This window comes from Carassius auratus, chromosome 3 (assembly GCF_003368295.1).
Source record: "Carassius auratus strain Wakin chromosome 3, ASM336829v1, whole genome shotgun sequence".
In the NCBI taxonomy this organism is placed as follows: Eukaryota; Metazoa; Chordata; class Actinopteri; order Cypriniformes; family Cyprinidae; genus Carassius; species Carassius auratus.
In genome coordinates this window covers 7,244,476-7,270,241 of record NC_039245.1, presented here as the reverse complement: position 1 = coordinate 7,270,241, position 25,766 = coordinate 7,244,476, and the positions used below count along the sequence as shown (strand labels likewise).

General features: G+C 36.6%; 3 protein-coding genes across 6 annotated transcripts; 2 read left to right on the top strand and 1 right to left on the bottom strand.

Moving 5' to 3' along the window:
- Window positions 1-5,366: 5,366 nt before the first annotated feature.
- Window positions 5,367-9,109, top strand: LOC113045653 (nitric oxide synthase-interacting protein-like). 3 transcript variants are annotated; one of them, XM_026206180.1, is made up of 10 exons: window positions 5,367-5,447; window positions 5,702-5,783; window positions 5,875-5,980; window positions 6,142-6,223; window positions 6,311-6,446; window positions 6,536-6,681; window positions 7,024-7,140; window positions 7,755-7,825; window positions 7,951-8,059; window positions 8,154-9,109. In XM_026206180.1, exons 2-10 carry the CDS (start codon window positions 5,714-5,716, stop codon window positions 8,223-8,225), a joined length of 909 nt encoding a protein of 302 aa, XP_026061965.1. In that variant the 5' UTR covers window positions 5,367-5,447; window positions 5,702-5,713; the 3' UTR covers window positions 8,226-9,109. The 3 variants fall into 3 exon arrangements, with proteins under 3 accessions (XP_026061965.1, XP_026061974.1, XP_026061984.1); XM_026206189.1 differs by having other exon boundaries at window positions 5,385-5,447; window positions 5,707-5,783; XM_026206199.1 differs by having other exon boundaries at window positions 5,431-5,447; window positions 5,674-5,783.
- Window positions 8,418-11,841, bottom strand: LOC113045645 (reticulocalbin-1-like). 2 transcript variants are annotated; one of them, XM_026206167.1, is made up of 8 exons: window positions 11,702-11,841; window positions 11,125-11,346; window positions 10,835-11,028; window positions 10,399-10,571; window positions 9,994-10,054; window positions 9,797-9,888; window positions 9,602-9,709; window positions 8,418-8,595 (listed from the first exon to the last, which is right to left on the bottom strand). In XM_026206167.1, the coding sequence occupies exons 2-8, from the start codon at window positions 11,337-11,339 to the stop codon at window positions 8,491-8,493; spliced, it is 948 nt and encodes a 315-aa protein (XP_026061952.1). In that variant the 5' UTR covers window positions 11,340-11,346; window positions 11,702-11,841; the 3' UTR covers window positions 8,418-8,490. The 2 variants fall into 2 exon arrangements, with proteins under 2 accessions (XP_026061952.1, XP_026061942.1); XM_026206157.1 differs by lacking the exon at window positions 8,418-8,595 and adding an exon at window positions 9,258-9,419.
- A 1,967-nt stretch (window positions 11,842-13,808) lies between these two features.
- LOC113045666 (paired box protein Pax-6-like) lies at window positions 13,809-24,785 on the top strand. The gene is made up of 9 exons (XM_026206211.1): window positions 13,809-13,932; window positions 18,935-19,045; window positions 21,132-21,297; window positions 21,740-21,907; window positions 22,386-22,468; window positions 22,607-22,763; window positions 23,024-23,094; window positions 24,242-24,386; window positions 24,546-24,785. The coding sequence occupies exons 3-9, from the start codon at window positions 21,192-21,194 to the stop codon at window positions 24,644-24,646; spliced, it is 831 nt and encodes a 276-aa protein (XP_026061996.1). The 5' UTR covers window positions 13,809-13,932; window positions 18,935-19,045; window positions 21,132-21,191; the 3' UTR covers window positions 24,647-24,785.
- The last annotated feature ends 981 nt before the right edge of the window (window positions 24,786-25,766 follow it).

Sequence of the window (25,766 nt, the reverse complement as noted above, 5' to 3'; positions counted from 1 at the left end):
TTATTCGTTATTCCATCTAGGTTAACAAACGGAAAATGAGTTTTTAACTTGATTTCTCATTTTGTCGTTTTGGGTTTAAAAACGGCTTATGGCTTCAATATTTCATTCGCACTTGTGGGCGGAGCTGAAACGCTTCTTTCATCTGATTGGTCGGATCGCTCCGCCTTCTACTCGGGCTCCTCAGTCTTTCAGAATAAGAGTCTTACAAGAGTAACATCTGAAACCAGATGTAGACACATAATTCGCGTTGTTGCGACTTGCAAGTCACCCCTTTAAATTATTTCTAGGTTATAGTATTGTATGAATATTGTCCCACTGTAAATACAGTGCAAATAGTTCTGTCTCCTGGGATAAAAGTGAAGTGGAAATAAAAATCAATAATAGACTGAACATTTCCATGATAATATGTCTGTAAGTAACATTTACCACTCTCATCTTTTAAGTCTAATGGCACTAGGTAGGTGTGTGTGACATTAATAATTAATTGTGGAAATTAATATAGTTAAATTTATTAAATAAATTAGAATTATTAGTTTTATTACAGACAAAATTGAATGATGTTTCTCTTTTAGTCTTCTTTGTTGGCCTTGACAACGACTAAAATTTTATTGTTTCACCAAATTCAGCTCAGATCAGACTTTTTCCTTCTCAAAAAATCCTAGTGACTTTCATTATATGAGCGATGAAGGTCTTACACTTAAGGTCCACTAGAGGGGGAGACAGGATTTCTGTTTATGTAAGTTTAAATGACAGATAAATACATTAATTTCATGTGTACTACCATGAATATGCCATATCTGTGTAACACAGGTTCTTCAATGATAGATGGTGTGGTAGGGGGGTATACCTTAGCTCAATGATAGCTGTATAATATAAAACAACATTAACTACTGCAGCTGGTACCAAATAAAAATGATTAAGTTTTGGAAAAACTGCAAGTCAAATGTACTTGCACAAATGACTTGCTGTTACATAATACCCCATATGCGTTGTTGGGGACGTTTTCGTCCACTAGGGGGTAAAGTTGAGTCTTATTTTGGCCACAACTTTCTCTGTGTTGCAGCTAATGCAATGATTGGTGACAAATCTTATTTTGACACTTATTTTGGGAAAATGCTTGAAATATTTCAAAAACTCAACAGTATACTGTGGGTAAATTCACTACCCTTTTGTTATGTTTGGGATGAAAACACCCACTAAATTAAAATGCTGTAAAAATGTCTCAGATAAAGATTTTTTTTTTTTTTTTTTTTTTTTGCATAAATCTATTAATCACCCTCAGTCCTGATCAAACTACCAAATGTTAAAAAAAAATCAAAGATTTTAACTCTTTAATTACCAAGTTCATAAATTATGTCACTGATTTGGGAAGAAAAAACACACACAAAATGACATATTTTCAATATAAAAAGTAATTGTGGACTGGATATTTTTTTTTACCTTTTATGACAGTCTTGGGCATGTCAAAGATTAATAACTGTAGATTAGCTTTGATGTATTGTTAGTTTTGTGCAGCATTAGATTTAAATTTTTTCTCCCTCATTTATTGTTGGTGGCTGTTTTTGTCCCATTGACTTCAATTATAACGACATTTTTTGATTGCAAAGCCATGACACCATATAATCATGCACTCTTGATTGTTGGTGGTTTTCCCTGTTGGGAAGAGGTAACATTTGTTATTTTTACAGTTGATCACTAGGTGGGACCATTAACCCTTTAGGCCTGTACAAAAAAAGGCTTAGTTTCTGGCCTGTATATAGAGTTATATGGAGTTTAACAGCAAATTATAGTGTGTGTGTGTGTGTGTGTGTGTTTGAGAGAGAGAGAGAGAGAGAGAGTGTGGGAGAGACCTTTGTTTACTTACCTTGATGTATCTGAAAAAATCCAAATATGCACTTCATGCTCTCAGAACTACATGGACTAAACAATAAAAAAAAAGAAGTGTGTTTATGCACCTGCTGACTTTTGATGGTGAAAAGAACGGAGGGCCTATGTGTGAAATACTTGTCTTTTCTTGATGGTGAAGCCAGTTTAAAACCTTTAAATCTTATAAAAAAAACTACTTTGAACATAATTGATTATGGACCAAAATGCAATACCAACTTCAAATAAGCAGCCACTCGCTGGAGGGGTCAAGCTGCATAATCATTTCTAAAACTCTGGTTCAAGTCAAGCCCTTTCTCGTATTGCTTGCTGCTCTTCTCACCATCAAATGACCAGAAGGATGGCATGCAAGTGTTTAAATCCATGTACTGTTTTTGTTTAGTCTATACTTATCACCACCATTAAAAGACAGCAGGTGCATAAATACACTTTTGTTTACTCCATGTAGTTCTGAGAGCTGAGGTGTACATTTAGATTTTCTCAAATACATCAAGGTAAGTGCGCAAAAGTCTCTCTCTCTCTCTCTCTCTCTCTCTCTCTCTCTCTCTCTCTCCTACACACATACACACTATGGGCCCTATCTTGCACCCAGCGCAATGGACTTTGTACACCAACGCATGTGTCATTCCTATTTTGCACCCGCGCAAAGCGCGCTTTTCCCTCCATAGAAGCACGTCGCTAAACTAGTGAATGAACTTGCGCTCCCTGGGCGGTTCAGTGCAAAAAAGGAGGCGTGTTCCGGCGCAAACAATCCCTGGTGCTATTTTGCTGTTCCATTAAACAATTGCGCCACTGACCAGAAAAAATCTAGTCTAAAGTCAGTGGCGCGTTGCGCGTTGTTCATTATGCTATTTTAGGGGCGCATGCTTGACCATAATGTATAGCGTGCACAACGCGCATACACTTTGCTCATGTAATCTACACAGATGCAACAGTTATTTTTGCAAATCATAAATTGTTACACTAAAAAAATATTAACACATGAGATGACGGAAATCATGACGCTATTTTGGGTGGGTTTCTCCCATCCCCATACAGCACAACTTCTCTGTCTTTCACTGCTCTTACAAGAACATCATTCTCCTCGGCTGTGAACCGCTCCTGGCGTGCGCCTGGTAAATTACGCCATAATAATAGCAATCCATAATGGAACTTGCGCACCTGCTTTTAAAGGGAATGTTGGATGACGCTCTGATTGGTTTATTTCACGTTACGCCCAAACCACACCTATGAATAATGAAGCTACTTCAGACCAACCCATTTCAGATTTGCGCCGGGCGCAAGAGCCATTTATCCCGCCGGGAAAATAGCAACAGCGCCGAAACCCGCCCACAAAGTTACTTGCGCTTTGCGCTTTGACACTTGCGTTTCAGATCGTTTAAATAGGGCCCAATATAATTTGCTGTTATACTCCACATAACTCTATATACAAGTCAGAAACTAAGCTTTTTTTTTTGCACAGGCCTATCTAAAGGGTTGATGGTCCCACCTAGTGATCAACTGTAAAAAAAAACAAACAAATTTTACCTCTTCCCAACAGGGAAAACCACAAACAATCAAGAATGCATGATTATGTTTCATGGCTTTGCAATCAAAAATGTAATTATAATGGAAGTCAGTGAAAAAAAAACATCCACCAACAATAAATTAGGGGAAAATTTTTTTATCTAATGCTTATAGCAGTTTAATTGAGTGAATGTTTTCATCCCGAACATAACGAAAGGGTAGTGAATTTGAACAATGCACAAGGGATACATAATAATTTTTATTTGGCACCAGCCGCAATTATTGATGACAGCTAGCAGGAGTGTGGTGGGGTTTAAGGTCTGTTTTGACCAATGGATGGAGACCTCAAGGCAGTGGCCTTAATGCTTATCTGAAGATTTGTCTTTATAGATTACAGTTTACATTGTACTTACTGAAGTACACCTCTGCATGCAGACACCCAACTATACCAATTCATTTATAGATTTAAAACCCAGTCCTGAACCGGGAGAACCATGTTCTGCAGAGTTCAGTTCCAACACACTTGCTTGGACATTGCTACTGATCCTGAAGACCTTGCTTAGCTTAGGTGTGTTTATTTGGGGTAGCTAAACTTTGCAGGACACTGGCCATCCAAGAGGAGGACTGAGAGTCCTGACATTAGCATTTACATACAGTGCATGTGATTTATCAACACTGAGTACATCTTAAAATGTACAGCTCATGAAAAATAAAAGTTAAAGTTCTTTCAAAATAAAAGAAGTGTGAAGTTTATTCTTGTACACAGATATGGCATATTCATGGTAGTACACATGAAATTAATGTATTTATTTGCCATTTTACGTAAATAGGAATCCTGTCTCCCCTCTCTAGTGGACCTTAAGTGTAAGACCTTCATTGCTCAGATAATGAAAGTCACTAGGATTTTTTGAGAAGGAAATTTGGTGAAACATTAAAATTTTAGTCCTTGTCAATTACTCTCATAATAAATGATAATAATGTTCAAATATATGTTGGCTTTCTCAAGGCCAACAAAGAAGACTAAAAGAAAAACCATTCAATTTAGTATGTAATAAAACGAATATTACTAATTTATTTCATAAATTTAACTATAGGAATTTTCCCAACTAATTATTAATGTCACACACACCTACCAAGTGCCTTTTGACTTAAAAGATGAGAGTGGTAAATGTTACAGACATATTATCATGGAAATGTTCAGTCTATTATTGATTTTTATTTCCACTTCACTTTTATCCAAGGAGACAAAACTATTTGCACTGTATTTACAGTGGGACAATATTCATACAATACTATAACCTAGAAATAATTTAAAGGCGTGACTTGCAAGTCACAGCAGCACGAATTATGTGCGCAGCAACATCTGACTCAAATATTATGTTAATTAACAGTGAGCGGTGGTTTCAGACACTACTCTTATAAGACTCTTATTCTGAAAGAATGTAAGATCGAGTAGAAGGCGGAGCGATCCGACCAATCAGATGAAAGGAGCGTTTCAGCTCCGCCCACAAGTTCGAATGAAATATTGAAGCCATAAGTCGTTTTTTAAACCCAAAACGACAAAATGAGAAATCAAGTCAAAAACTCATTTTCCGTTTGTTAACCTGGATGGAATAACGAATAAACGAGCCATTTTTCCATTTCTGGTTATTTAATTCATGTTCTCTCACTTGAATCCTCTTGAGTTTTTCGTTTTCTGTTTTTTAATTTGAAACGGATTTGGAATGGACGGAAGATACCCTGATTGTATTCGTAAAGTCAAAAGGTAATCTAATAATGTGGTCTAACTTTAAATGTTAGAAAAATAAATACATTTTAAGACATTTTGCCATACCAAAAGTGGACGTTTCTGTAGAATAACCCTTCAGCAATGTACTATTTTGTAGCAGAAGCTCTTCCATAATCTAGATGTAATAAACTATTTAAATTCAAATCACTATTTTATGTCCATTTATGTTGATGCACCATTTCAGCGTTCTCTGCGAACTTTTATTTTGAAAATTATGACGATTCAGGAAGAGGAGGACAATATCTTTTCCGGTTCAGGATCGTAAGAGGTAAACAGCAACGTCTGTGCTTATACTCGCACTTTTATATCTGATATTAATATATGATCGAACAAATTGCGATTGATTAATGTGTTGCTTCCGGTTTGTTGTAACATGTGTGGTGTCTATTATGGATTTCCCTGGAAATCCTCCTCATGGGCTTGTTCACTAAGCAATATTCTTAATGGGCCGACTTAGTTTTTATCTAAAACCATGTGCAAAATCTGTTCTCCAGCTTCATAAAAACTATTCATTCTGTACAGAAAAGGACAGACATGACTCGACACGGGAAAAACTGCACAGCAGGAGCTGTTTACACTTATCACGAGAAGAAGAAAGACACCGGTAATGTATCCATGTAACCATAAGTCTGTCTCATGATATGATTGCAATGTAATTACAATAACATATTGTGCATCTCACTTCATATTTTCAGCCTCTTCTGGTTATGGGACACAAAGTGTGCGTTTGGGGAAGGATGCGATCAAAGACTTTGACTGCTGCTGTCTGTCCTTACAGCCCTGCAGGGACCCCGTCGTGACGTAAGAGACATTTTTGCGCTCATAGAAATTATTTAATGCTGAAATTGTCTGCATGCGGTTGTTTCATGTAGTCTTAAGTGTATACTGAGTGTTACTGGCCCATGTGCATGTTGGCAGCTTGGAGACTGGGATGTGTTTGTGTTTATATTTGCTTCCTGCAGTAAAGATGGATACTTGTATGAAAAAGAAGCCATCCTGCAATACATCCTTCACCAGAAAACAGACATTGCCAAGAAAATGAAGGTTTGCATACTTTTTTACAATTCAATTTTGCTCTAAATGTGAATGTCCTTCTCTGTTTTTGTCTAACACACACATTTTTAAACTCAGGCATATGAGAAGCAGAAAAAGGCTCTAAAGAGTGAAGGTCAGCTGGAGTCCAAGTCTGAGGAGCGAGAGAGAGCTGAGAAGTTCAAACAGAGAGAGAACAACATCGTCTCCAAGCCAATCAACCCCTTTACCTCAGGTGTGACAACTAGACAAGGAGGTTTAAACTTAAGCACAACACAATGAGATTCCTGCTGGATTATGTGTGTATATCTCATGTTTCTGTAGATAAATCTAATGATGAAGAAAGCCAGAAGGGCTCAAGCAGCTCCTCCAGTTCTGACACAGGAGCGTCCAGTTCCTCTTCAGCTCTGCCCAGCTTCTGGATCCCCAGCCTCACACCAGAGGCCAAGCCCACTTTGCTTAAAAAGCCTGTAGGTCTCTAGATCTGTCACGTTTCGCTCTTTGCCAGCCACGTGTCCCTAACCTTGGGTCTTCAGTAGTCAGGTGTCATTCATAGAAGAGCATTACACAAGGGATTGTGCTTGCCCTGAAATCAGTTTGCATGCCAAATGTTCTTTTGATCGGTCATGGTGCCCTTGATTGTTTTGTTTGTCCATCTCTCCTCCTGGTTCGGTCAGTTTTTCACTCTTGTGTGCTCAGTAGCTTTTAGTGTCATGATCTCACCCTGTATGGGGCACTTACACCTCACAAATAAACTCTTTGGACATCATCTGTTATCATTAAATGTTTTTCCTTTTCTCTTGCTTTTTCAGTCAAAAACAGTGTTGTGCCCCATGTCAGGATGTCCTCTGAAGATGAGTGATTTGATTTCAGTGCGCTTCACTCCACTGGACCCCAGTCTGGACAGAGTGGCCCTCCTCACACGCCAAGTAAAAAGCCCTATTTTTAATTTTTACCTGCATCTCTCTCTCTTTCTATTTAATAGTGTATACATTACATTTCAATAGTTTGGGGTTGGTAAGGTTATATAATGATTTGAAATATTTATGCTTAATTTTATCAATAAATATAAAAGGACGCTCAATTATAATTTGTCTCAAGTCTCATGTTTTTTTTTTTTTTTTAGTCATATCATGAAATGTTAATTGGATCGCACTGTGAGTTGAGTGAATCGTTACATCCTTATTCCCAAAAAACATTATTAATGTTTAATTAAATTAATAATTAAAGATTATTATCAGCGTTGATCTTTTTTTTCTTCTTTTAAGGTTTCTTTGATTGAATAGAAAGTTCAAAAGAGAACAGCATTAAGATTTTTTTTTATAACAATATATTTATTGTCAGTAGGATCAACTGAATGCACATTTGCTTAACAGTACTAATTTAAATGTATATGAAATAAGACTAATTAATTTATTATTAACTTAAATGTGTATTATATCTTAAGAAAAAAATAACTGACCTAAACTTCTGAATTACTGCATATCTTTGCAGGGATTATCTTTAACTTGTTTATGGAAATGTTTTATGTGTTCCTCCTCAGGACAGATACGTGTGTGCAGTAACCAAAGACACGCTTGGGAACTCTGTGCCCTGTGCAGTCCTTAGACCCTCGTGAGTTTGACTTTTAAACTCCTTATTCAGCAAGAATTGATCTGAATTGTATACATTTTCATACATTTAGGCCTTGCCCTCACTTTTAGTTTCTCTGTCTTTTTGTTTCCTGTCTTTCCCTCAAGTGGAGCCGTAGTCACTATGGAGTGTGTGGAGAAGCTCATACAGAAAGACATGATTGATCCAGTGACTGGAGACGAACTGAAAGAGAAGGACATCATACCTCTCCAGAGGGTGTGTATGAGAGAACTAATGCTATAAAGAGTGTCTCAATGTTTTACAGATGCACAAAGTCAGTGTTTAAATGTCTGTCTTTGGTGGTCTGCAGGGTGGGACTGGCTTTGCAGGGTCAGGAGTGGACCTCAAAGCTAAAGAGGCCAGACCTGTTATGCAAGCATAAACGAGAGGATTGGACGACGCTTTGACCCTGTAAATATTGTCACTGGTTTTGCTGAACTTTTTTGTAGTGCTTTTGTTGTCAGTTGTTTGATGAGGGGTAATCTGAGTGATATCCCAAAGATGGCATTATGCCAAAATATACAGTAGATGTGCTTTTTTTTCTTTTCTTTTTAAATAAATCATTCATTTTACATGCTTCAAAAAACACATTTGTCTTATTTTAATAGTTTAAAGAGACATTCAGGCTTTTTGTGGTCAAAGTGAGGTTAAAGTTCATCATGATCTTCTACCAGGGTCCCATAGTCAGTTATAGTACTGACCTTAATGAAATCCATTTTATCCATGATTTCACTGATAGAGAGACGACCATCCTGGGAATGACATCAAGGACATAGACACAGTTTGGAAAATGCAAAAGGACAAAGAATGATTAAGTAGAGCAAGAGGGTGACTATTAAAAAAACTAAGCTTTTGTGATTAGAAATTAGAAGACTTATTAGAATGCAATGAATTGTCTTTGTGAGAACGTTGAAATTAAATCCCAGTCCACAATTAAAAAACTAACATGGTTTTATTAAGAATTCACAGAGAGAAAAAGGTTCCAACAATAAAGTGTCAATCACTTTGGTCTCCTCCTGTCTATTGAATCCCTGGCCCTCTTTCCCTCCCTCTGGCTTCATTTCTCAGCACCTATGCCTCTTTTTTCATGTAAGTGATATGTTCGAGTGTGGAATCACTGACCACTAATGTAAAAAATTACTTCGTAACAGTCATGTTATTTTGAATACTGATGCAACTAGACTTGTATTCAGTGCTGTATTCCTGAGCATCTCTCAAGTGGAAGATATCAGTCCATTACTGCACAATAAAGCTGGAGTGTCTGTTCATAAGACTGTGTTTTGTTTCAATGGACGAAATGTGTTTAACAATAAATAAAGCTTTTATCTGTCTCACTAGGATGCCTATCTTCACTGAAGCCTAATCCCTGAAATGTTCCTACCCAACACTTTTATTTTCATATTCAGTTTCCTGTCTTCTCACCTACACCGCAAATATATTGCCCACCCCGTACTCAGATATGCCGGCATTAAAGTTCATCATGTCTTTTGGTGAGATCCTCTCCGTAATTAGTTGCTTGGCTCCCGACAAACATGTTCCAGTTTGCCAGAATCTCCTTCTTTGTGATTTTGTCATCCTGGATAATCAATTACATGAAGCAGTTGGAAGTCCATTGCAATTCATTGGCAGTAAATTAAAAGAAAGAAGACAGAGGTGAAGATTAATTAAAAGTAGATTTTCAATGATTATTATTGCCATTAATGCATTATTGTGAATTAATGACGCCACATACGCGAAGACCCAGTGAAAGCCACTTACGTTGTCTTTATCAGTTTCATGAATGAGATGCCGGGCCTCGTTATCAGCATGGTCCACCTCTCCAGGGAGGATCCAATGAGAGACTTCACTGGCATCAAGGAAACCATCCTAACAAACGCAAACAAATCACGAACCATGATTTGTTTGGTTAAATGCTAAAAAATGATGCTAAAAAATGTTCTTCCCAATGCATACCTTGTTCATGTCTCTGAACTCTGAGAAGTGTTTCTTTTCTGTTGTGACCCAATCTGGTTCATTCTCTCCATTTTCAGCGTTGAACATGTCCCCTAGGGTCAAAAGGAACATAAGCACACATTCAATTCATCTGGCCACAAAATATCAATTCTAATGTTCGCTTTCTTCTTTCCCAGGGGAACAGTGTAGACACTTACCAATGTATTCCTGCAGATCAATCTTGCCATCACCATTCTTGTCAATGTCTTCAATTGTTTCCTGTAACAATAAAGTTCCAAAGTTAACAGCAATTTGTTTCAGTGCTTCGCAAGTGTTCTGTTCTGGTCTAACAGATGATAAACGCTAACAAGAGATAGCACAGTAAGCATCATAAATGATATTTAACATAAACATACATGCTGCAGAATCATCTAGAAACTTCATCAAAACCTTTATTATTGTCAGATCACACAAGTTAATCATCTCACATAGTGAAAATGTGAAGAAGAGATACATTTTGCCCTGTGTCTAAAAGACTTTTTCTGTGTAAATCATAACTATATATTTTTATTTGTTTTTGTAAAACATGCTAGTAGAAATGCCATCTGCTTTACTCTATGTACCTGTATCACAATGTCTCTCATGTGGTCAAACTCCTCTGGATGGAGGAAGGCAGTGAACTCTTCTCGGGTAGCAACACCGTCCCCGTCCCGGTCTGCAGACTTGAACCGTCTTTCATCTCTAGTGAGCATGGCTTTGTAACTCGACTTATCCTCCACATCATCAAACTCTACATCTGAAATACAGTAACATAGTACATTAACCATCAATATTCTTTAGTTCTGCACCATATATTGGGAGTTTAAAAACTTTATTGGTTTATCATTTAAACAATTTGGTCTATTTAAATGTAATACCAAATTATCGAAAATACAATGGTTTCTTTTTGCAAAGATGTTACACTGTTGTGAACAATAAATTCATAACCCAACATAAACAGCTCATTTAAAGCCACATAATTAGTAGCCACGCCCAAATTCAAAGGTTTGTTTTAATTACCCATGTAATATCCATAGGTGGTGTTCTTGTACTCGATCCAGCCAATCTTCCCATCCTTGTTCTGGTCGTACTCTTTCCAGTGCTTGTCCACGTTCTCCTCGATGTACCTCCTCTGCCTGTGCTTGATCCAGTGGTGCAGCTCAGCATGACTGATGAAGCCATCCTTATCTGTGTCAATCCTGTCCACAATCTTTCTGCATGGGGAATATACAAAAAAAAAAAAAAGTTAGACACATGATAATATTACTTTTCTCCTATTTACTGTACCATTCTCTTGCATTTCTTTTTACCCTAGTCTCTCTTTGCTCTCCTCAGGGCTTAGCTGGTCAAAGGTCTTGGCTTCCTCTTTGCCCAGGAAGGCCTCGTGGTCATACTGATATCCATGGGCATCATCATGAACATGGTCACTGAGGTCAGGCTTATGATGTACACGCTTCTCCTGTGCAGGCACAGCAACTGTGACCCCAACAAACAGGGCAAGTGTCCCTAAAATAAGAAGCTGCATATTCTCCCTAAGGAGTGTGAGGAGTGTAAAGAGACGGATACATTTTTTATTAATTGTTTCTGCTATAGACCAAAAAAAAACAAAAAACATTATGCACACCAATCACACAGTCATTGCTTAGAATCAATGGGCTCAATTTTAAACTAAATGATGCAGCATATGTATTTTATTTCAACTTTCTGAATACACATCAAATATTTTATGTTAAAGCAAAAAACAAGAACGTATCAAATCTAAAAATAATGTTTTGTAGTATGCAGTGATTTACAGCATATAACGACTATTTAACGAACTGTACAAAAACTATTTACAAGCTTTTTTTTTGCTACAGAGGAATTTGTTTAGAATCTAAAATGACTTACCAAGCCTGCAGTGATTTCTGTTTGAGTACACCCGTTTATCCTAAGTTGAGGAGTACGCGTTGGCACTGTTCTTCTTTAAAGTGCACGTAAAAGTGGGTGGAGCAGCCACGTTACGTGCCCTCAATAATGATTTACTGACATGAAAAAGAGCAAATTATAAGACGGGACTGGGCGGGGCCGAGGTAAAATCTAAATTCTATTGGCTGCAATACGCCACGTTGACACGCGAACGCGCATTCATAGAGGCAGGCGAGTTTTGGCAAACTTGCAAAAGGATTTGAGGAGAGTTCATTTTTTGACGGAAACGTTGTGTTGATTGCATTGGACTGATAAATGAATAGAAATATTAACAGAAGTTGTATAGAAGTTAAATTCATGCTAAATAATCTTAATGTAACATGCAAACTGTATCTTTCAGGTGCAAGATCATATTCTTGTCAGTGTTTTATGTCGAATTGTAAATTGTTCACGCAATTACAGACACATTTAGCTTACTTTGTTACTTACATCAAAACATTTTACAGAAATCCCTTAAAAACTCTTCCCTCAAATACTTTATCACTGTAAGATTAAACAAGTGAAGTGTCTCAAGAATTGAATATCAGCATGTAAGTATAGTTTTTGAAGTTATTTCTTTAAAACAAGCTGGTAAAATCCAATATAAATTTATATATATATATATAAATTAAATACGAATCCTTTCTTTTTAACCAAACAGTTGGAATGCACTTTTCAGAAAGTTGATCAAAAAAGTCATTTGACAAAAGGGAGAATATGTTGTTTTCAGGTTACAATATTGTAAAGAGCAGCAAGGTGAACACAAATCAAAAAGTATTACATTTTATTCAGGTTTTATGCCTTCTTTTTATGTTTCATATACTGCAGTTTATCAAGTTGAAATCTCGTTAAGTTTACATAATACTTATGCAATTGACGTTTTTCTCTAAAGTGGAGTCTCTAGGCTACAATCACATGCGAGCCTTGGTGCTCAATTCCGATTTTTTTTCTCAGATCCAATTTCTTTTTTTTTTTTTCTTTTTTTTTGTATAGCTGTTCACATTGTTGTTTTAAAATTGTCAGATTTCCAGTATAAACAGATCCTGAACTGTGGCGCATGCGCAAAAGAACGATGCGAACAGGGTTTCCAGATTTTAACGACGAAGTCCGCCCAATTCATTATCAAAACTAGCCAAATCACGTTCAGGGAGGTAAACAACGCGTTACTGGGTTCGCGTCAACCCACGAAGTTGAATAAAACCCCGCTACAACAGAGGAAAAGTAGCCCAATACCGTGGGTAACAAATGGATTGGGCAACACTTTGGCAACCGTCATATAGGCTAAACACGGAGGATATAAATTAAGCTATTATGCGTTTATTTATAGTGTGATCTACTGCAGAAGCCAGTTAAATTATGCAAAGGGAATATGAAAAAATAAAGACAAGGATGTGACAAAATAAAGCTTTAAAGAGTTTTTAAACTTTTAAGATACGAGCCCTCATGCTTTGCTTGTAAAGTTATAGTTGTCACTGTAACACACGAGTTCTGACACACCACGCTTCCACTGATTACCTCTTGCTACTGTCTTTATAACTTTGGGTATGTAAAATTTTTGAAGCGTGTCCCGTCAGCGCAGGATTACGATGAATGTCGATCTAGAATGACGTAAAAGCCGCATGAAATCCGACATGACCGTTCACACTGCGGTCGTATTGTAAAACATCTGTTACGGATTGGATTTAGTACAACATATCGAAGTGGCACAAATCAGAATTAAAAGGGGTCATATGATGCAATTTCAATTTCTCATTTGTCTTTGGAGTGTTACAAGCTCTTGGTGCATGAAGAAGATCTGTAAAGTTGCAAAGACTAAAGTCTCAAATCCAAAGAGATATTCTTTATCAAAGTTAAGACTCTGCCATGGCCCCCTAAAATGACTTGTTTACACACACCCACATGTCTAGGTCACTATGTGAAAAATGTGCATAGTGCTGCCAAGATGTTCACGCAAAGAAACCACAGTTAGTGTTGAAGCAGTCGTGTCAGAGAGATGCTGTGTGTTTCTAGGCAAAAGAAGAAGCACTTTATTTGGCCTTCTGAAAGTAGATGCAATCTTTAAGATTACTTACAACAGAACAGCAAAGTATTTTATGGACGACCATTTCATGAACCTAGGAGAGAAGGTCATTCTGACTTTTCTAAGACAATCTGGTGCTTTTGAATCAGCTACTGTAAGTATGTTCTGTTTTTAATTTAAGTATTTGATATTGACTGTTCAAATGCAGAGTTTTGCATGTTGTGTGTGTGTACACGTGTGTGTAAGAGAAAGAGAGACAAGGTCACACAGTGGATTCAGCTTTCTTTACCGTCCGTGGCTTGTGTACCACAAACAGATACGAGCTTCACTGTGTCACACCACTCTGTTCCTCTTTCGAGCTTGAGCTGATGGTAAATCTCAGGACATTATTAACTGTCTTTACATTTATTTTGAAAGGGGCATAATATTTTCCAACAGTGTTTGCGGTGTTCGTCCAATCACAATGCAATGGGTCAGTTGGCCAATCAGAGTAGACTGCGCTTGTCACTCTCTTGAGTGTTTCAGAGAGGCGGGGCATAGAGGATAGAGGACCTACAGTAATGTATAGTATTATACATTATAGAAAAATTATGTGTTTTTTGAACATCAAAGCATGTCAAAATATTCTATTACACAAAATAATGATCTCTAGAAAGCATCATATGACCCCTTTAAAAGATCAGATTCCATGCGGTTTGCTGTTCACACTGTCATGACAAAAACAGATCTGAGTCACATGTGAGAAAAAAAAAAAAAAATTCAGATTTGGGCCACATTTGCCTGCAGTGTGAACATAGCCTATGTTATTAGTTTATATACATTCCCTGGGAATCAGACCAAACCATAGTTTTGCTATCACCAGGCTGCAAGTAGAGATAGGTCTAAGAAGTAATGTTAAGGTACTAACGTGTTTAAAGAGCAGACATAGACAAACAGATTTTTACATGCTTTCAATTCTGTTTTTAAGGGGAAATCTACATCAGTTCTGCATGAACATGGTAAAATGTGTTAAACTGAGTATAGTCAGATTATCCAAACACACATAGCATAAACAAGCATAAACTATCGTACTGTTTGGGATCAGTTTAAAATAAATAAATTCCGCAAGAATGCAATAAATTTATTAAAATATTTGTAAAGAAATGTATAATTGTACGAAATATGTATTTTTTAAAATGAAAAATGAGTCATGAAAAAATGTATCACTGTTTCCACAAAAATATTAAATAGCACAATGGATCATATGACACTGAAAGTAATGGTAATAGAGTAATGACGGAAGAAAATTAATATTTTATCAAAGGAATACATTTAATTTTAAAGTATATTAAATAGAAAAAAGGTGGCTAAAATTCTGCAGAAATCTACAAAATTGTATGCAGAATTTATTGCATCTAAAGTATATGGTAGCCTGCTTTTGAGAGACAAAATACGTGCACCTATGGTTACAGGACCCATGCCACTTAGTTGTGTCTACTTATACCTCCTTCAACTTTGTCACCTCCTTATTCCGTTGTTTCTCAATCTCTCATTCTCCCTCACATCTTTTCACACAACTTTTCGCACCTGCCGTCTTTCTTTACCTCTTTGTCTCTCCCCAGACATACACAGTGCATCATCCCTTGGTTCTCACCCCTCTCTCTCTCTCTCTCTCTCTCTCTCTCTCTCTGTGTATGTGTGTGTCCCCACTCTTCTCTCTCTTTGCCTGTGGCTGTGTGTCTAGTACCATGGAGCAATTGAAGGTGACAGGGCCAGAGAGAGGAGGGGAGAGGGAGGACGTGGCACTCTGTAGCCTGGGGGCACACAACAACACACAGAGACACAGAAAGAGAGAAAGATGGGAAAGGAAATAAGAGGGCAGAGACGACAAAATAAGGAAGAAGACAAGTGCTCCGGAACCAAGCGGATGACACAGAGTGATGGAGAGACTGTGGGCCTAATGAATTATTTGTAATTGATGCATTAACATCAATGCTTCTGCTGGATTTTGGCGTCACACGGTGGGTATTGAGTACAACACTAACTCCCTTACCACATATACATGCACTCTCATACATGTACACACATTTTTTAAGCGCTTGATGTTAATTTGTCCCGGCATTGTTGCTATGGTGACCTCTCTTCCCCCTCCCCCCCAGCAGAGAGAGAGAGAGGGTGACAGGGATGAACTAACAAGACACTGAAAAAATGTGCCCTAAAGGAGCATACGCTCACACACTAGCACACATAATAAACACACACTCAATGTCACGTATGCAACACACTGACACTAAATATTAACAACATTTTATTAGGATCCGTTCTCATTTGCTTCACTTTTGTAACTACTTCAACATGTAATCCATATTGAGAAAGATGCCCTTCATCTTCACTGTATTTCTGTTTAAATCCTCTGTCTATTTTCCGTGTCATTGTCTTTTTCCATGAATCCTCTGAACAAGTGACAAAGAGGGAGACATAGGTATGGGAGGAGGAAGAGAGCGGAGGGTTTTGTCAACCGGAAATAAATAAAGCTGGCACCCTCCTTCTCCTCCGCCTCCTCTGTCTCTCTTTCTTGTGCCCTCCGTATCCCCCTCCTTGTTTTTTTCTATAAGGATACATCCATGGCCTCGTTATGTCTTGCTATTTCTCTCTTTCTGTTTCAGTTCCTTCACAATCAAGCATGTACCGCACAAAACTCCTTGTGCTTTGTTTGTGCCATGATGGTGTCCGCTGACCTGATGGTTCTTGTCATATTAGAGATAGACCTCCCAAAAATTAACATTCTGTCATCATTTACTGTAATGTTATTTCTGAACATCATTGTAATGTTATCTCTTCTGGAACACTAAAAGAGATTTTTTTCAGAATGCTTGAGCTGCCCTTTTCCATACAATAAAAGGGGCTGTTAACTCACCAAAAGTACCATAAAAGTAACTTAACAGTTGTCCGCGTGACTCTTGCACTGTATTCCACATCTTCTGAAGTAATACAAGTAACTGAGTAAGTAACTGAAGACAAAAATGTGCATTTTTAGAAGAATATCTTTTTAAGATTTGTGGAGATCTACTCTGACCCCATCATTAAACTCAGTTTATTGACATAATACCCTCTCATTTAAAGAATTTGCATAATATTTACACCCAATTTAGCAGCAGAAAAAATAATGTCCATTGGTTCTCAACCTTTTTGTTTTAAAGGTCCCCTTTTGTCCAAGGCAATATTTGAAGGCCCTCTTGTCAAAGCTGATATATGTATCTTTGGTACTTCTGTTACAGTAAAAATAAACAAACTCAAAAAAAATATTTCAGCATAGCATTCTACAGGTTTTAGTGAGGTTTTCTTGGTATTTAAAGTTAAGATTTTGTTAATATAAATCCATTTGAATAATTTAATATAACAACTCTTGGGGCCTCCTTGGAAATTGAGTGTCTCCTGCTCCTCTGGTTGAGAACCACTGGCTTAGAGGGAATGCATAAAAAAGAAACATCAATAAACAAACAAAATAGTTCATGATTGACTGATTCTAGGTCTAAACCCCAAAAGAAGAAGTCAAAACCCCTTTGATCCTTCTTCTTACCTCAAGTGAGCATAAGGAGGCCTCATATTTATTTGCCTAAGTTGAACCTCTCATATTAACTTGAACCAAAATTGTCATGCTTGTAAGTGCTGTTGGCTGAGTCTCCTGTATGAGTCTTCCAAGTCTCTCGCTCCCTCAGTTTTTCTCTCATATTTTAACGTGTCACGGGCTCTTTGGTTTTTTAAGTTAATCCAATAAAATATGCAAATCTAGCATTGGGATTGTCACAAAGTACAGTGCAGGGTAAACATGCCACATGTTCAGACACACTCTCTCTCTCTGTTTAAATCTAGATTAAAGACACATCTCTTTGGCCAAGCAATTAAATAGTGCATCTCATAATCTTGGACTGTAGTTATATTTTTTTGCCATATGTACATTAACTGACAGTCACCACTGATAAGCTACTACTAAATATATTGTAGAAAATTAATATTCTGTAAAGCTGCTTTGCAACGATTTGCATTTCGTAATTGAATTGAATTGAATATACACTCTGTGTGTGTGTGTGTAGCAGTAGAGAGACCCTCATATGCAAGTCTGAGAGTGTCTACTCATGTTCGCATGTAATGGTACTAGTGAGCATGGATCGTACAGAGAACAGACTGATGTGTGAAATTTCTCTTCTCACGAGAATGGCAGTGTCTTGTTTAAAAATTCAACAATACAGTATAACAATACAACAACAATATAAAGGTCTGTTCATCAAAATACTTTTTTCAGCACAGCAGCTTCTACATGTGTCTTTGTGTGTTTTATTATGATTTCAATTGCTTTCTTTTAACCCTCATGTTCTTTTTGGGGAAAAGATGGCACCAATACAATTTAAAAATATATACTAAAATAAGTACATCAATAATAGGTCAACACTTAGGCTCATCATGGCTGCATTTATTTGTAATATAGCAATATTGTTTAAAAAACTGATTTCTGTTTCTGTGTGATTTTAAAAATAATGTATATCTGTGATGACAAAGCTGAATTTCCATGTCTGAAATGAATTTGAGTACTTTATGATAAATCATATATTCATTTTATTTAGATCAGCATAGGGTTTTGATTATTGCACAGGAACACATTAAAATAATGAAACTTATTTAGTACTTTTTTTTACATTGGTGTTGATCACAGCAGTGCAGAGGGTTAAACTATCCCTGACCGCCGGCCATCAGAGCAGGTGCATGATCTGAAGCTCTCGCACAGCTCTTTAGCCATTTTTGGAAGTCATTACCTAAAAAAAGTGAATTGCCTTTTTAAAATTTTAGAAATAGCTTTACGTCTCCTCTTTTCCAGTCTTTTTTTTTTGCCTCCACCTCTCTCTCTCTCACTTCATCACCCCTTTTCCTGGCATTAAGTCCAGACCTGACACTGACACTGACTCTGTGTGTCATCCCTCTCTCTCTCTTTCCCTCTCTCCCTCATTGCTTCAAGGACCAGAGTGCCTGCAGATGCATTTCTCTGTAGCCCACTACCCCTCCCTCGCCTCCTCTCTTTCGCCCTGTCTAACTCTCTCCATCTTTCTCTCCCTTTCCTCTCCTCCCATGCACCCTCTCTCTCTCTCTCTCTCTCTCTCTCTCTCTCTCTCTCTCAAACACAGTCTAACATTAACAAAGCAAGAGAGAACAGAGAGAAGGAAACAGGGATGAACAGAAAGTGATAGAGACACTGAGCAAGTGTGGACCACTTTTACAGTTCATTCATCTACCAGGTGAGTCTCCTGCCTTCACTGCCGACACAATGATCGAGACATTAACAGATTCATGACTCTTTTTATTGGAAAAACTAAATAGATTTGGGAACATTACTGGTTAATTGTGGAAAGGTTATGGAAGACTTGACCTTTGACATTTTAAATATGTTGTGTTACACCACCAAAGGCAAAATGTTAATCATTTAAATGTGCTTTTATTTGTCTTTTCTTGAGAGTCATACAAAGTCATATTTAATTAACTGAACTAATTAATTTAAATTAGTGCAAATGCTTTTAACATGTCTATACTCGTCAGCATTGCTTTATTTTTAATTTATTCATTTACTATTATACTTTATAAATTAATTGAATATTTTATAATATAGATATGACATCATGTATTATACATAAAGAAGCCCTTGTATATGGATTGTATCAATATTTAACTGTTCATTTCCTGGGATATCTTATTTTATGTAGTTTACAGAGTTCCACTGTCACCTCTCTGTATTTTGTTTCTTCTCATGTTCTAGATCATTCTTTGCCTATGAGGGCCATGTTTTACTCTCAAAACCAATGCAAATGTAATTATGCAAGTGCTTCTAGGTTATTTCAGTGGCTAGATCTTAATGACGATGGCCTCTTTAGTAGCAATGTTAGTCGTTGTACAAGCAGAACTATCAATGGAACCAGAGATATTTTTTCTAACTCTTCACCAGAATTTGTGTATTTAGTTGAACCCTGCTCTAGAAATTAAGTGCAGGTGCTGGCTGGTTTTTTTTTTTTTTTTTTTTTTACATAAATATACTTGCATCTCATTTTTTTTTTTTTTGATGTGTAGAATGAGTTTGTAGTTGAAAATGTGGATTGTGTGCCATTGTGTGCAGTGTATCTATAATTATCTCTTTGTTTTGTTGGTGTGTGTGTGTGTCTCTGTTGTGTAGTGTGTGTGTGTGTGTGTATTGTTGTTAACATTAGTTGACAGTATTACTCTCTCCAGTCATGCGTGTGTGTACGACGATGTCAGACTAGATGTTCTGTACTTCTTAATTACTTGCTGTGTGTGTGTGTATGTGTGTGTGTGTGTGTGTGTGTGTGTCTGTAATGAACTCTTTGTGTATATGTGTGTGTACTTGTGACAGGTACATTGAGAGATACATAGATAAAGAGAGTTTAAAATACAATAATTACATACTTTACTGACATCAGATGGGTCATTCTGTGAATGCTAGTTTTATCTAGATTTTAAGTACATTTTATAAGGAATTTTATAAGGATTTTTTTTTATTTTAAATTGCACTGTGTCATCTCAGGAAAGATTCATACATTCGAATTTATGCTGGTTGTAGTTATGCCTTCAGAAAGGTAACATGCAGGGTGGATATTTTGCAATTTAATGGGACATTTTTTTGTTTGTTTTTTTAAGATATAACCCATTTTAAATTCAGATATTTAAAAGTGTAATGTTTACTATAGAAAATCATGAAAACAGGGTTGACATTCTAAGATAGACATAAAAAATATTATAAATTGATAACATTAAATGGACTTTAACTTGTCATTTTGAAAGTTAACTTCTGAAAGGACAACGATGTCATGACAAATGTATTATATTCTATGGAATAGACCATTATTTTTACAAATGGATGAATATGATAATAACAGTGTTAGCACAATACTAAAATCTAGGTTTTTATAAAATATAATAAAAATTTTAGCTTTTGTTTCAATATCAGTTGTTAATAAACTGTAGCAAGGAGACATTGCGAACAAAGACTGAAGAAACGCCAAAAAAATGATCATTATAGAAAATTAAAACAGAATAAAATAAACAAGGAAAAGTTACCTGAAAGTTACCACTGTTAAATTAAATTATTAATAATATTATATTCTCAATTAGAAAACATCAACATAATCAGCTTTCAAACTATTTAAAAAATAATAATAATAATTAAAAACATGGGAATACATTACTAAATTGGTGACACAACATAGGCCCAAAGGATAAAGTACTGTAAAAGAGCCAGAATTCTGAATTTCATTTATCTGATCTTTCCAAGTAGCTTTTTTTTTCACAGTTTTACCTCTGCTGTCCTTCATTTAGGCTTGGAGTGGTCTGGATGATAGAAGGAGAGGGCCGGTGTTTTCTCACAGGTGACATTTGATGTATGACAACCTAACCATGCTGAACTTACAAAACGGCTCCAACTGGACCGGCCCAAACAACTGGTACCACCCGCCCGACAGCATCACTCCCCAACACAGAACAGGTACGTGAGCGTAACTGAATGATATCTTTATATATTAGTGAAGCACCTCTGTGTGTGTATCTACGCTGTATGTGCTTGCGTTTGTGATGTCTGCTTTGCGGTGAACCAGCAATTCTTATACTTGACTGAGCACAAACAGAGGAAGCCAACAGCTACACCATCAGCACACATGTGCACCCACATACAAACACGGCAGTCTCTGGCCTTGACATCCTCGCTTTCGTTACAGGAAGGAGGAACTAAAGCAAGCAGACACAGAATTAGATGCCCATAATACAGTTGCTGCTTATTCACACGTACACAAATAAGGTCAAACTGTCAAGCACAAGATGATGCGGTGCTCTACAATTACACAGTCCTCAAAGAGACAGTTCTGTCTGTTTAATAACACACAGCACTCTTAAAAGACTCTCTAAAGTTGAATGCTTTTTTTCTCTCTCAGATGGTTGTGTGGAAGATCTGAATGTGCAGATGGCCGGAGCAAGGGAAGGAGTGGTGCAGGGAGAGAGGGATGAGGTGGACGAGTCGCAGCTACACTTACAGCTAAAGAGGAAGCTGCAGAGGAACCGCACCAGCTTCACTCAGGAGCAGATCGATGCCCTGGAGAAAGGTGTGACTCAAAGCGCTGGCTCGCACCGAGCTTTCCATGCTAAATAATCTCAATCCTAGAGAGGATGTATTTGTGTGGGATTGTTTTTGCTTTTTGCATTTGTAAATGATGGATCTTTTACGCTTCCACATTTCTTTCTCACACTTTCATGTTGTGTCTTTCCCTTTTTTCTAAACTATCCTTAAAAACATAGTTGACCCAAGGATGAATGTTGTGTATTTTTTTTTTTTTACTTGCCCTCAAGTTGTTTCAAACCTGTATAATGTTTTTCTTCTGTGGAACACAAAAGAAGATATTTTGAAAAATGCCTGTGTTTCTTTGCCCACACAATCAAAGTCAATGGGGTCCAAAGAGTTCTACAGAAGAACGTCACACGGGTTTGGAACTACATGACAACATTTTCATTTTTAGGTAAACTATCCCGTTACAGTTTAAAATGTGCATTTCTGCTTGTATTAAATGTTAGACTGTTTTCCAGAGTTTGAAAGGACTCATTACCCAGATGTCTTTGCTAGAGAGAGACTGGCTGCAAAGATTGATCTTCCAGAGGCCAGAATTCAGGTACTGCCTTGTGAAATGTGAAATATTTCAACGATCCTCTTTGAGAGTTTATGGTAGTACTGCTGAAGTGCCTTTAGACAAAGCATAAAGACACTGTCCATTATGCACTGAGTCTGACCCATATTGGGTGATTGACAGGTATGGTTCTCTAATCGGAGAGCTAAGTGGAGAAGGGAGGAAAAGCTGAGAAACCAGAGGAGATCAGGGGGCACCAGTACCTGTCCTCAGACACATACTCCCCTGAGCACGTCCTTCGCCTCCCCAGTATATCATTCCCATCATATCAACAGCTCAGGTACATCTTCTTTAATGACTTACTTCACAATATTGCTAATCAATTGACAAATGAATTTATCCACTACTTTCTCTCTTATTTTCATGCATAATAAAATGGTGTTTGTTCACTTTGGACTGTTTGTTACTATTCTTTCTTCTATATTTCCATGATTTTTACATACAGTATTACCAAAGTTAATTAAAGCAGCGATAATGCATAATAATAGTAATAATAATAATAATGAATTGTTCCTATCCTCTTGTGATCTCTCATATAAGGCTCAATGCACAGTCGGAGTGATTCGTCTCTTTCAGGCTATAGCTCTCTGTCTGTCTTTTCCAGTATGCAGGTAAATCACAATGACCTTCTCTTGCAGTCTACCATAGTATCTTAATAGGCAAGTTGCCTTAACAAATGGACATGTAATTCTACATTGTTAAATAATGTACTTAGTAATTTTTTGAATATCAATCAGTCAGAATACTGATAGTGGCCCCCAAAAGCAAACGCCACTGCATTGAAAGGATAGTTCACCCCAAATGTAAAAAATCTCTTATTTATTCACCCTCACGTGGTTTAAAAACTGTATGACTTTCTTTCTTCTGCAGAACATACAATAATATATTTTAAATGTCTAAAAAAAATGTAATCCAATGGGAAATTATTTGTAAACAAATATTGGTTTGGCTACCAATATTCTTCAAAATAACTTAAACTGTGTTCCACTCGAGAAAGAATGCCATACAGTTTTTGAACGCCGTGAGGAGGAAATATAATGATTTTTAATTTAGGGGTGAACGATTTCTGGGTGCTTGTTTAACGTATGCACTTAGAGGTTACTCAAAACGGTGTTTTGCGGTTTTAAAGTAACGTCACAGTCACGTGTATGTAAAATATAAACTATGTATCTTATTTAATGTCATTAAAAAAACGATGCTCTCTCAAACATAACAGCATCCGCCTTTTGTTTCTTTAAAGCATGCAATACAAAGTGCTTTCTACAATATTAAATAATGCAGACAAAAAGATTCTAGTACACGCACATATTACGCAACTGAAAGGTAAAACCATGAGTCCTCCTGACATTTAAAATAATTTAAAATAGCTTAAAAGCGCCCTCTAGTGTTTTTGATGGAATATACACAGCCGGCTGTAGTTTCTCAAAAAAAAAAAAAAAAAAAAAAAAAGCAGCTTTACAGTTCAGCAGGTCAGATTTAGTCCATAAATCCCCTCCCTAACAAATATATCTTCATCATATTTAATGACCTCATCCACTCTTTTAAATTACATCATAGCATCACACCATCAATTTCCTGATAGGACTGTTGCACATTGATGTAAAACAACATAATAAAAACTTATATGGGGTGTTTTTTTTTGTTTTTGTTTTTTTGCATAATAAGCAATCCACTGATTTTACTACTGAAACTGTTGATACTCTAATTGAAATGAGATTAATCTTTTATTTTCGTTTTCTCTTCTCTTCTCTCCTTTAGTCGTTGCCCTCCCAGTCCACTCCAACTTACTCCTGCATGTTGCCTCCTTCTCCTTCAGCCCTCCCCCCTCTTTCCCGTAAATTTGACTCCTCATCTTACACCTCTCCCCACCTCCCTCCCCCACCCACGGCCAGCGCGAACACAGGTGCGTACCGTTTTGTAACATACTCCACCCTCACACTGCATATAAATGCCCTAATCCACAGGCCAAAACACTGCAGGAATGAGTGTGTGAATGTAGTTTAGCTGCCTTGTGGTTTTCTTTTGTGTCACAAATTAGTCATCAGAGGTGTGTCTCTTTCAGGATTCTTTCCTGGCGTTTCTGCAGCAGGGCAGACTGCAGTTCAAGGCGGCGATCAGGAGCTGGGACAAGGTCTGAGTCAGTACTGGACGAGACTGCAGTGAAAACAGACCTTATCATTATCAGACATAACCAGCAGAGCTTCAATCAGCAACTTTGAGCAAATTATTTAACAAAAAAAAAAAAGTGTCAGGAAGCCCTAATTATTTAGATTATGTACACATCAGGGAAGCAGTCTATGTAAGCCATAATAATAATAATAATTATATATATATATATATATATATATATATATATATATATATATATATATATATATATATATATATATATATATATATATATATATATATATAACTCACAAATCTCCAGCATTTTTGATCTTCACAGTTATAGGCCTAGTCAGTACCAGGCCAGACAATAACACAAACTAGTCCAGCTAACGTTCTCAGCTGTTGGAGAACAGTAAAAAAATAGCTGAGGCCAAAACCTTGCCTCATTTTTATGCAAAAACAATTGTTGTTTAATTGATGTGCCACTTACAATCAATGTGATAAACTGCATGTGACAAAAAATGAGGATGGTTAATGCTGCTGCAGCTGTGGTTCAAAAGTTTGGGTTTGGTAAGATTGTTAGAAAGTTTTAATGTTTCTTATGCTAAGGCCGCATTTATTTGATTAAAAATACAGCTAAAACTGACTTTAATTAAACTGAAATCTGACAATTTAAAATAACTATTATTTTATTATATATATATATATATATATATATATATATATATATATATATATATATATATATATATATATATATATATAATTATATTAATATAATTTATTCCTGTGACTGTATTTCCTGTGATTTTTTGGTCTGATTTGCATTGAAAGGAACATTTCTTAGTATCAATATTTTAAAAAATATGTGCTGCCTAATATTTTTGTGGAAACTGTGGTACCTTTTTCCCAAGGATTCTCTGATGAATAAAAATCTCAAAAGAACTGCATTTATTTGAAATAAAAATATTTTGTAATATTATAAATGTCTATAATGTCAGTTATGATAAGTTTAATGTATCCTAGCTGAATAAAAGAAGAAAAAAATCTTACCAACCCCAGATTTTTGAACAGTAGTGTAGATTGATGACATTGAAAATGACAGATTTTAAGAAGTCTGTTATGAGCCTATCAGTTACCACGTGGAGAAACCAATGACAATCAAGCTTAC